Source organism: Nilaparvata lugens, chromosome 7 (assembly GCF_014356525.2).
Source record: "Nilaparvata lugens isolate BPH chromosome 7, ASM1435652v1, whole genome shotgun sequence".
In the NCBI taxonomy this organism is placed as follows: Eukaryota; Metazoa; Arthropoda; class Insecta; order Hemiptera; family Delphacidae; genus Nilaparvata; species Nilaparvata lugens.
Window position 1 is genome coordinate 55,431,565 of NC_052510.1, and position 13,286 is coordinate 55,444,850.

General features: G+C 33.0%; 1 protein-coding gene across 1 annotated transcript in view; it reads right to left on the reverse strand.

Moving 5' to 3' along the window:
• The window catches only part of LOC111059032 (endoribonuclease Dicer), a gene marked incomplete in the record, with an annotated part of 135,688 nt that overhangs the window by 119,611 nt on the left and 2,791 nt on the right, over nucleotides 1–13,286 (reverse strand). Inside the window, 6 exon segments of the mRNA XM_039433199.1 lie at nucleotides 1,668–1,902; nucleotides 3,178–3,362; nucleotides 6,007–6,132; nucleotides 7,144–7,321; nucleotides 9,468–9,619; nucleotides 13,036–13,131. Of these exon segments, the coding sequence (XP_039289133.1) occupies nucleotides 1,668–1,902; nucleotides 3,178–3,362; nucleotides 6,007–6,132; nucleotides 7,144–7,321; nucleotides 9,468–9,619; nucleotides 13,036–13,095 (936 nt within the window).

Sequence of the window (13,286 nt, forward strand, 5' to 3'; positions counted from 1 at the left end):
GAAGGAGCCTAGTTGTCGGCGACAACTAAGCTCCTCACACGCTCACAACAACTAAGCTCCTCGACAGTAAATCCCCTGCTGGATAGGCCTATGAGGGGTCTGGTTGTCGTGATCGTACCCGACAACTAGTCTCCCGGACAGCTAATACCCTATTGAACATTAGAACCAGCTTGAAGCGAGCGGGTAAGTAGTACAATCACAGATACTGTTGTACACATTCTATGAATTTGATTATTACAAGAAAAGCTTTTTGAAGTAGTCACTTCTATCACTGCAAACATAAAATTAAAAAATAAACTATTTCTCTTTCTGAATTCAACTGACTTGGAAATATTCCTTATTGAATTGGCAAGCAGTTTCAGAATGAGTTTGTACGTCTCGCAAGTGATTCCTGCATGTATGCATAGAATATAACATATACAGTATATCATTGCTTACCTTAACTAATTTTTTTATTACCATTTTATATCACATATTTTTAACTCATATATGAGTTTTAATTTCATATATATTCTCAACATGTCTCACTCAATTTCCATTTTTTATGATTTGATACAGGCCATATAAAATAAATTGCACCTTTTTCATACAGCTGAAATTTGTGGATGTGTTGTATAATATATAAATCCCACAAACTCCAAAGCTCTGTACCACCTACTTCCCTGGAATTGAAAACCTCAAACCTGTCCTTAAAGATCTGTTCCATGTCGTCTCCTCCAATCCCTCTACCAAACACCTTTTCCAGCAACCACCCACCCTCATTTATAAGCAACCTCAAGAAAATGATTTGAGAAAATCCATAGAGTACCTAAGTCCATGAAATATATATGTCAGTTTACTCGGGAAAACTCCGGCACTCAGAGCGAGCGAGGAGCTTGGTTGTCGGGCTCCGGTGACAACAACCAAGCTCATTGCACGCTAGCGTCAACTAGTCTCCCCGACAGTAAATCCCCTACTGGTTTAGAGGGGACTAGTCGGGGCCGTAGACGATAACCAAGCTACCCGTCAGTAAAGCTCCTCTCTCAGGAGCTCAGTTGACGCCGTCAGTAAATCCCCTCGAATGTGGTTTTAAAAGGAGCTCAAGGGCCGGTTTCCGAACTCGGGATTTAGCTAAGTTCTAGACTTTAAACAGCTGGAGTCAGAAAATTGGTTTTCCAAAACGGGGCGTAGTCGCAGTCATTGTCATAGTCACGTTTGAATTAAATTTCGAATAACTAGAAAATTGAACACAAAATAAAATAAACAGAAAATAGTGTAAAGTTTCAGCTATTTTGAATTATTTAGGAATGTCTAATTTCGTCAAGGAAAAACGTTTCCAATTTATAGAGATGAGAAAATAAAAACTACAACTACTGTTATAAAAGCTGCGACTACGCCCCGTTTTGGAAAGCCAATTTTCTGACTCCAGCTGTTTAGGAGTCTAGGACTTAGCTAAATCCCGAGCTCGGAAACCGGCCCTTGAGCTCCTTTTAAAACCACATGCGAGGGGATTTACTGACGGCGTCAACTGAGCTCCTGAGAGAGGAGACTAGCAGTCGGGGAGACTAGTTGGCGCGTTCCCACGAGGATATTACCCCGCGAACCACACCTTGCCTGTATGGCGTTTCAAGGTCACAGAGGCAAAGCTACGAGACCACAACTGTATGTAACAACAAAATGTAACAAACCTTGATATCGACGATCATGTTGGCTAGTTTCTTGTTCAATTTATTATTCTCCTCCATTGCAATCGCATGTATGGACGGCTTCAGAGGTACAAAGTCCTCTTCCATTTTCAAATTGAATAGAGTAACATTCCTTATAGCTGAATCCAACACAATATTGATGCTTGTGCATAATTCACTTCTCATATGGGTTCCAGGAGAAAATGCAACCATCTCTTGTTGTGGATCAGTGGAATACCTATGGGTAAATTATCAATTCAATTTTATTTTATATAAAAAGCATACACTGAGTACAGCTAGGACGACCTCAAAGCAGTGACGTGTCGAGGAGGGAGGAGGGGTATGGGGATGTATACCCCCACCCCACCCGAAATGAGAACTAATTTGTTTTGCCAGATCGACCACTAATTGAGATTGAGTCACAAGAATTGGCTTCCGATGTGATATTTTTTCAAACATTGTTTAAGCCAAAAAATAGATAATACCGGATGATTCAAAATAGTTATTTTTGCAACTAATCAGTCATATCTCGAATACGTATTCTCTGAGTGTTAATCTTTGGTGAAAACAGAAATTTTAAACTTAACCTCACTTTGGACTATTTATGTGCCAAAATCAAGGAATTGAAGAAGTTTTGGGCAATTGCCTGTTTCTCTTTCCAAATATCGTGTTTGTGACAGTTCTAATAAATAGATAAATAGATAAATAAATAAATAAACTAGTGCGCAAAGTGACAGTTTGCTGCTTCGAAAGAAACGTTTACGCACGAGCCGTAGGCGAGGGCGTAATGGTTTCTTCAGTGCAGCAGAGGAACTTTGCGCATGTATTTCACATTGAATTTTTCCTACAGTTATAGAATATGAGAAGTGGTTGATTATGGGTAAAATGATGGCTGAAATCCATCAAATGTTTGTCTGTATAATTTTGTAATTAATAACAACTTTAATTTATTTTAAACTTGATAATCCAATTGAAAATTAATAATCGATAATTTATTCATATAAAAAAATTAAATTAATCCGATTAATTTGAAAAGTTGAATAATTTTGAGTAAATATTAATTTCTAAATATTTTTCAACCAATCAATTCAAGAATGAAAAAAAATATTATTTGAAATAATGAATAATAATTAATAATATTCAAAATGTATAATTTAATGAGTTCTCATTTTTATTTATTTGAAAATCAGAAAAAATATACATAGAACAAATTTGCATTCAAAATACACGCCAACAATGTCAACAGCTGATTGGGATGGCTGCAAGATAATACGCAAAGTATTAAGAGTACGCAAAGTAATACTTTGCGCACTAGAGCGGAAAAGTGATTCTTTGCGTTCTGTAATCAGTGCAGGAATGGTCACTTTTCAAGGTAACTGTAGGAAAAATAATATAAGATACACAAAAACAACTACAATAATGTAGTAATTACCCACTTAATTTCACACTATTACAGTATCATTAAACATGTTTTTATGACATAAAATTCATTGATTGAGCATTGTTCACTAACCTCGCAATGGCAAGAGCCATGTTTTCATTGACAGAAGTGATGATCCTACTCAGGAAAGTTGCTTCCAATTCACGAATATACTCGTTCACTTTTCCTTCGTCGATGGTGGAATTGAGCAGAGACCCGGTCAGGCCCACCACATGGGGCTGCTGTGACGCAGGCACATTTTCGAAAAACTTCATTATCTGAGCAAAAATAACAAACAGCATGAACAACTCACCATGCAGCATGTTTATGGCTGTGCAAAAACTAAAAATAAACTTCCTACTGGTGATATTTTTCAAAGTTTTTCGATTTGTACATCATCAAGCTATCAAAATGAAAAAGTTTTCTCAGGAAAACATTTTTTTTCTGATCATTAATTTTTGAGATATGAGCAGCTAAAGTTTAAATTTTCGGGACAGAACATTTCAAATTCGGTAAGAGATTTGAAGGATAAATTCTTCATGGTATTGTTGATCTAGTAAAACAAAAATTTTCTTAAAATACCAATTTTGAGAAAGTTATTCAAATTACCAAAAATAACTTCCAGATATTTTTGGTAAATTGAATAGCTTTCTCAAAAATTGATATTTTAAGAAAGTTTCTGTTTTACTAGATCAACAAAATATCAATTTTTGAGAAAGTTATTCAAATTACCAAAAATAACTCAACTAGAAGTTATTTTTGGTAAATTGAATAGCTTTCTCAAAAATTGATATTTTAAGAAATTTTTTGTTTTACTAGATCAACAATACCATGAAGAATATATCCTCTGAATCTCATGGATTTATCTCTAACCGAATTTAAAATGTCTGTCCCAAAAATTAAAACTTTAGGCGCTCATATCTCAAAAAGTAATGATCGGGAAAAAAATGTTTACTTGTAAAAACATTTTTATTTTGATAGCTTGATGATATACAAATCGAAAAACTTTGAAAAATATCACCAGTAGAAAGTTTATTTTTAGCCTATGCACAGCCTAATACAGCTAAAATCTGTTTTTATCGACAGCTCCAAAAAAGATGCCAAGCGTTAAAACGTTACAACAGCATATAGCATAATTATGCTACATGATGCACAACATGATAATAAATATGTAGCCTATATTTATTTATACTATAAATCACAGCTTGACCTTACCATATGCCACACCTTAAACGTAGAAAGAACTCACATGGCCAATACGGAAACGTGATTTAAGAGAAAGAGGTACCATCTTCCTATCAGATTTCTCAGGCTGAAACTTGTGAAATGCTGTCTGCTGGGGATACTTTCTTCTTCATTACTGAGTTTCCAACGTTAAATTGTAAAATAAAACAAAAAAAAATCATTTCAAAGATTATAAATGTTACAGTTCTTAATAATTAAAATATAAAATATATTTGTTGTTGGTTATCCATCTTGTTTCCAACAATATTATTACTATTTAATTTTATAAAACTTTAAAGTGAAAAAGCACTCACATTCTTTGAAGTGGCGACGTCCGTTTCGTGCTGGTATCGCACATTGTGCGTGTCACTTTAAAGTTTTATAAAATTAAATAGTAATAAAAGATATACAAAAAGAAACTGCAATTGATGAGATATTCTATCAAATCAAATCAAATATTATTCACAAAACATAATACAAATATATAAAAATTCATTTACACATTTAACAGTGAATACCTTCCACAAAGACTTGTGTCTGTGAGTGGAGAGTGAGTTCTTTCAAGTTGATTGAGATTATGTTCTCAAGTTTTGTACATATTATAATTAAAACTATTGTAATTGAATCTACTAACATTCATCAGCAAATCAAGAATATAAATTGCACACAATGAAATTCCATACTGTTTATTAGTATATACAGACAAATATATAAATAGTAGCTTAAAGGCTATACTTAATCATTATAAAATGGCGAATTCACTATGAGATCAAGTTCTGAATAAGAAGGCGGATCGAATCAGTTGCTCTGCAGCATCCCTGCCAATTTCTAATAACCATCTACTCAAATGTTGTTTGTAGGTGTTGATACTGTAATTTTCAGACTGTTTAGAATGATTGGGAACGTTTCTATACAATATATGACAGATGTATTTACTATTGTTTTTAAAGCAGTTACGTAGGAGTCGGGGATGAGCAATACCAAAGTTAATTAGATTTCTTGTATTATGAGTATGAACTAAATTATTGAAAATAGAGTGTTTGTTGTAGTATATGTAATTCATTAAAACTCATATGTAAAGCTGTCTAATATTAAAAACTTGAAACTCTTGGTAAACAAGATTAGATGGGTAGCGATAGTCTCGCCTAAGACATGTCTTGATGATTGCTCGCTTGATGATTCTATAATAGGCTACTATATCATACACAATGATTAAAGTGTAACAACTAAAAAATAATTTACAATTTCGTGGAAATGTGCCTAGATAGGAATAATAGGGACGAGTTGCTGCACAACTTCGAGCGAAATATAAAGAACCATTTATGAGCGAATCTTCCTATCAACCTCGTGTACTATTAACTAGCTACACAAAGAAAGCCGTACATAGAAAATATTAGAGTGAAATAATGAAAAAATAATGTATATATAAATAACCATTACGATGGTTTTAATCTTTTTCAAGCTTAACGCTGATCAAATGTAGCTATATTGATGTAATCTTGTTACGTATTGTTGACGTATGTGTTCCAGTTGACGTAGGCTACTGCAACTTATTAAACTATTATTATTGTGCATTTGTCTATTTAGTTCCATGTTTAATGATTGACTATTCATGCATTTCATGAGAAACCTTCTAATTCAATTAATTTATTTGGACAAGAAAAAAATGGTGTTGTTTGTATGAATTTTGGTACTCACGCAACGCATGGGGTGGTCCTTGACTGCGTTATGACACTCGTCAAAAACAATAATTCGAATGTTCGACAACTTCAAATAACTGTGGCTGAGCAAATTGAGCAATATCTGTGATGTCATTACGATTACCTGCAAAATATCGAAATCATATCAATATTAAAAAATATTCTATCACCATTTAACCTTCCGATAGTCGCGCCCTACTCCATCACACGAGCAGTCGCGTGTTGTACTTTTTACAACATCCAATTTTCCAAGTGTTATATACTCTGCTGTCAAAACATATTTATTAATTGCATAATTACTTTTCCCATCTTTTTGGATTATTTTACGCCTATGAACATTTGGATGATTACCATTTCATAGCCCAATAATGTAACCAAGCAAAGTCATCAATTCTGTGTTATTGGTTCGTTTACAGTCCCCGTATACAGTCTTTCCCTATCTTATGCAAGGGCTTAGCCCTTGGCCCTGGGCTTAGCAGGGGGTGCATCATTGGTCCGCGCATGTGTTGGTGTGTGTGTGTGTGTGTGGTGTGTGTGTGTGTGTGTGTGTGTGTGTGTTGTGTGTGTGTGTGTGAGCTTTTTTTTCATGCTTTCATACTTTTCATAGTTTTGATGCATTCATTTATTCAGTCTCAAAATTAATTTCTTTAGATTAATTTTAAGAGAATCAAGTTCAACTTTAAAAGTAAACTCTGAAGACAGATATAAAAAATACTCTTTTTCTCTCTCAAAATTAATTAATTTCATGCTAGAAGTATTTATTAATTTCCTTATTTTCTCATCTTGCTTTGTAAGGTTTGTAGCCATATTGCTCTTTTTTGCTTCTTCGATCTTATCATTCCGTCATAAATGTTGTATTTATTTCCCAACAGATCTTTGTTATTTTACATTTTAAGAATGCTCTACTTTCAAGTTTATTCAACTATTCCACATATTATTATTATTATTTTTTTTTTTTTTACTTTTTTCATTTGAAATATCGTTTTGTTTTATTTTATTTCACTGAGTATTGCTTGTTGGATTATAATTTAGTTTTGTATTGGAGGGTTAAGTGTAAGAGCTATTGTTTATTTACAAACATTATTAGCTCAATGTTGATACTATATGTAATAGATACTTGAAAATAAGAACCAACCGATTTATTATCCAGTTCCCTTTTCCAAATTTGTTCGGACCAGAGATCACAACCTGTCTGGCCGGTGTATTCTCCAACAGTGAATGTTGTTTGGCGTTTAATTGATTGAGCCTGTTGCTCCACCAACTGTACTGTATTCACCAGGAAAAAAGCTCGCTTTCCACCCTCCGATAATTTCCTTGAAAGCAAAATATAACAAAGACATGATAAATCAAATACTAGTAAGTTGATAAAATATACCAAGTATTGATTATTGTTAACTCAATACTTTGTTTATGCTATTGATTTAATTCTAGTTTGTGTGAAAATTGCGTTGAATTTTATATTATTTTCCATAAACAGTGTTAAAAAGAGAATCTTGTATTGACTATAAGAGTGAATAGGTCTAAATTTATTTATTTATTTACAAAGCAAATGACACTAATGTAATAACATTGAAAGATAAAATAATAAGGTAGTCCTTGTGCTATTTTTCTTTCAAATTTATAGGTGACAAAGTCCAAGATAAGGTTAGAATTACAAATGTACAATTTTTATAAAATTTTAGTCCAAAATAAACATAAAAACTATAAATTTTGAATTTAGATATCTTGAATTAATAAATTGATTAGAAATATTCCACTCATTACCACTTGTAACGAATAATATTGAGTTATTTAAGAAAATTTGGAACCATTGAAGAAACACAAACTTGTAAACACTAAAGCTCAGCTTCAAATAAATTATGAATAGAAAATAATGAGTTATCTTCATTAGCGAAAAGCCGACAAAATTGCAGATTAGCTGGTAAGGCTGTGCGAGCGGCTAAAAAAAACTTTATACTGGTGATATTAATCAAAGTTTCTTCATTTGGATACTATCAGGATATCAAAAAAGAATTTTCTCACGCATTTTTTTATCCGATCATTAATTTTTGAGATAAGATCTGAAAGATAATTTCAAATTCGGTAAGAGATAATAGATTTATGAAATTTTGAAGATACATTCTTCATGGTATTGTTGATGAAATAAATTTATTTTCAGAGAATATCATTTTTTAGCCTATTCTCAAAACTTCATGAATTTATCCCGAACCGAATTTGAAATAATATGTTTGAAAAATCTAAACTTTAGGCGCTTATATCTCCAAGGGCCAAAGGGTCAAATTGAACACAAAATAGAATAAAGAGAAATATTAGTGTAAAGTTTCAGCTGTTTTGAATTATTTAGGAATCTTTCATTTCGTCAAGGAAAAACGTGTCCAATTTTAGAAATGAGAAAATAAGAGACTAAATAAAGACTAAACTGATGAAAATAAAGTTTTTATAAAATAAAAACTACGACTACAACCTGTTTCAGAAAGCCAATTTTCTGACTCTAGCTGTTTAAAGTCTAGAACTTAGCTAAATCCCGAGCTCAGAAGCCGGCCCTGAAAGTAATGATTAAAAAAAATCCTGAGAATTTTTTATAGCTTGATACTGTAGTATACAAATTGAAAAACTTAGAAAATAGCATTAGTAAAACGTTTCGCACAGCTTTAAGCTGATTATCTTTCATGACAATAAGATTAACATTATACCGATGTCTCCACATGAATCTCGTGTAATTAAATATTTGTTAAAAAAGGAAATTTGGTAATTCAGTGGGGGTTTCACAATAATGTATTTATTAATAATTCACCAAAACAAAAAAACACGTTTTAGTTTTGTTTAGATTGATGTAGTGGTATTCCTTCGTGTAACGGAAGTTGCCGATCACCATAAATCAGTGGTTGATATTGTAAATAGCGTGGGCAGCCCAGACTTGTTTATTCACACACAGCCTGTGTTCTGGGATTATTCTAAATGTGACTGCTCAACGTCAAACAAGCAATGTCATCATCTAACTATTCAATCCATTCTAATCGGAATACAGTAAACTATGATGAATAAACGTATATTCAATATATGTTTCATCTACTTAGTCGCAATATAATTTTACAAAATAATTGATTGAGAACTGAAAAGATGGTACAATTAAATAGAGAGTAAAAAGCTCTCTTTGGCAGCTCTTTTTGGACTGAAAAGTGGACTCAAATCAATTCAAGTGGATAGCATAACCTATAATTTTTATTCATTCATAACTCTACCTTCATTGTATTATCATTTGTCTCATTGTCTTCATTGTCTCATCATCATCACCTAGGCTTAAAATATTTCTAGAAAGTCGCCTTTGTAAAATAATAAATAAATAAATATTACATTACTGATATTTTTTAATATAATGAGAATAAGTCTTGAACATTCCAAAACAATTAAATTCTCATAGCTTATAGCTTGATGATATTTTTTAAGTTGAATACTTACTTCTCAATATCAGCACCAAAGTGTTTAATAATCATGGTTGCAAGAAATGTCTTTCCAGAACCGGTCGGAAGATAAATAATACAATTGTTTTGGACAGCCAGAGGTAGAAGCTCATCCTGATAGTCCCTTGCTACGAATTCGTCATTGATTACCTAAAAGAATAATTCATATATCAAAATGTAATCAGTCTTAATAACATCTAGTCGTCAAATATTACTAATTAGTGCAATTGGGATTCAGTGGCAACACATAATAACAAAACCTCAAAAATATTAATGCATCACAATCTACGAGTAGGCCTATTATGGAGCCTGCCTAATAGCCTAGCAATGCTTAATAGCCTTAAAATGCCTAATAACGCACCATCAGGAGTGTTACAATTTTATGTGTTTTTAGATGAAAATTACTGAGATTTTGCAATTATAATCATTCCTTTCCTTTCTCCTTCGTCCTGGTACCCCCAGAAGAAGGGAGTTTATTATAGAAAATATAACAAACAAAAATGAAAAATACAATTATAAAAAGAAATCTTACAAACAAAACAAATGAAGAATAATAAAAAAAAGCAAGAATGACAAAAGATGAGAAGATTCCCTTTCAGTGGAAAATTACAAATATTATAAACCAGACAAAATATAAATTCTCCAAAACCTTCTAAAGAAGGTTTGACTGGAGGAGTCAAGTTTTACATTATATTAAAAAAAAACATAGAAATAGTACATTGATATAATCAATCAGTGATCCCAAAATAAATAATTTTCAATTCAAATCAGATCAAAAGAAAAATAGTTGTCAATTCTTGAGTAGAAAAAAATTAATTGATAATAATTCATTTAATTGTATTTAATAATAATAATAATAATAATAATTATTATTATTATTTATTATTATTATTATTATTATTATATTATAACCCTGAGACTATTCAGCAAATCATGTCTGCATGTCAATCACTGGCAGCTACTGACTATTTAAAGCGCCACAATGCAGTAGCTGGGATCTTGCATCAGGACCCTGCTCTGAAGTACCAAGTCATCAATCAGAAGCTGCCCTACTACTCGTACAAGCCATCCCCAGTCTTGGAGAATGATACACATAAGTTATATTGGGATCGGTCGGTGCTGACAGACAGAACAGTTACTCATAATAGGCCAGATATCATCCTCATGGATAAGGTAGCCAAGGAAACAACACTAATAGATGTTGGCATACCATGCTGCCACAACTTGGACCAGTATTATAATGAAAAGGTCTCCAAGAACCTTCGCTTGGTTGCTGAGATCAAGGATGTCTGGATGCAAGAAAAGGTCACAATTGTTCCTGTCATTATCTCCACGGTTGGAGTTGTAACTAGAAAAGTGTCAGCAAATCTTTGTCAGATGGGAATATCGAAAAGTGCAAAATATGCCATGGAAAAAGCAGTTGTTCTCAGCACAGCATCCATTGTGAGATCATTTTTGAACATTTCAGTTTAGTAATGCACCAAAGTCTTGCCAAAGGCCGACTTTGACTGCAATAAACACTCACTTGTCATGTGATGAATGAAATGAAAATGAAAATAATAATAAATCATTCCAGCCTGTGAGAGAGCTGCTACTGCACTCGCAGGTCAAATGCAGAAGGCTGTCATCCTTGGTTCATTACGTCTACTCAGGGCAAACGATTTAATGGTAACGGACCCAGTATAATTGTTTACCACATGGACATGTGGAGCAGTCACTCTGGTAAAATCGCTTGTCACTCTCCTTTGGGGGTCGGAGCCCAGGGGAAGAGTGGTCAAGCAAAACCTCAAACAGGATGATAAGAATTATTATTATTATTGTGTTTTTTATCTATGGGTAACTGAAAACCTTGATAGTTCAGATTGAACTTTCCATTATAAATGTAAATAGATAGAAAAATTACAAATTACAAGCCACCAAGTATTCATTTGACAGAATATGAAACGTATTTACCGTACCTTTCATATGGTTTTCAAGTAGTAAGTTAATGATGCTAGAGTGTGTGTAAACGTTAGATTGCAGCATTGCTCTTGGAAGAAGAGATAGTGCTGCCAGAATTCACAGAATCCAGAGAGCATATAACTAATTGTGTAAGAGAAGAACGAAAAAGAGAGTGAAAACCTTTTTTGACCGAGCGAAGTGAGGTCTAAGATTCAAGTCGACGTTTTGGCATTTCTCTTAATGTTTAAATGTTTAAATGTTGCGCATTTACGGCGAAACGCGATAATAGATTTTCATGAAATTTGACAGGTATGTTTCTTTTTAAAATGCGCGTCGACGTATATACAAGGTTTTTGGAAATTTTGCATTTCAAGGATAATATTAAAGGAAAAAGGAGCCTCCTTCATACGCCAATATTAGAGTAAAAATCAGACTATAGAATTATTCATCATAAATCAGCCGTCGAGTGGACTATAAATCGCATGCAATGCAATATCTCAATGTAACTTCATAAAAAATCAGCAGCTGTGTAGACTATAAATTTCTTGCCTCATTGAATCCAATTTTTATGCACTATTAAATAGGATGCAAAGAACTTATAACAGCTTGTTTGGGCGCCTAGATGTCTTCTGGTTTTCTCGCGCTAAGTTCCGGAAAGCGTTATATGATAATTTAATCTTGTGTAAGCATGATCTGACCAAATAAATAGGTGTTGTATCAGTGTGGAAGTGCATATAGTTTGGGACGTCGTTCAGTTATAAATGTTTTTTATTCTATTGATAAAATTTTTGTTCATTATTTGTTATTATATTATTTAATTTTTATAAGTTTTGGAATTTTGAATTCTCAATTTGTTTTATTTTTACTTTTTCCATAAGTATTTAAAATCTTTGTATTTTTCATTTTTAAATTAAGTGTTATTTTTGTTGTTTGTATTATTTATCATTGCATAAGTTCGTATTATGTTTATCATTATTTTTCTTTTTTCATTTGTATCTGTACAATTTGTATTGTTAAGGAGACATATTTGGGAAAACCCGATGTCTCCATTGTGAATAAATAACTATATAAATAAAATAATGAACTATTTATTGCCTGCAATAACACGCATGCAATTAATAACTAAAATAACATAGTATTGTCTCTCGAACTTTCTCTGCTTTGAACTTGGGCTGTCCTGTTGCCAGTATGTCTTGAAGGAGATTAGCATTTGATGTAAGCATTTTTGATACACCAACCCCACCAGCCATTAGCCGTTTTCACACCGATATCTTGCCGAGACGACATTCAGACAGGATTTACTCTGATGGACAGTATAAGAGAAGGCTGTGGTTTATAACTGCACGAGGTCTACTGTTCACAGAACTACTAGTTATAGAAAATCATAAAACGGAAAAAGTAGGCTGAAAATGTATATAGTGCTATGCCACTATGGTCAACTATTAGTGTCACCCAAAAGTAGGTACGTTACTCAAACTCAGATATGGACTCCACTAAAGGCTTCTTGCAACAAGTCCAAAAAGCGTATTTCTTGAGATATAACGGTCTAGCGTCTAGACGCGCGACTCAAGTCGTTGCTAAGGAATTGCACCTTAAGAAATAATAGATGTAATAGAGAAGCCTACCTCCTCTTTTTCCTTCGTATCACCAGGTAAGCCGGCCAAATCCTCATCTAAATCATCCATTATTTATCCTATTTCTTGGTCAACCAGCTGGTAAATCTGTTGAAAGTAGAATAGAATCATTATTTTCACTTGTATTTACAATAACACATGGTCATCGTAATATGAGTATAGTATTACCATAGAGAAACAATAGCGTAAGTAGATATCCCATGGTATAGGACGTTTATGTCGCAACTTTTACTGTTATCTCA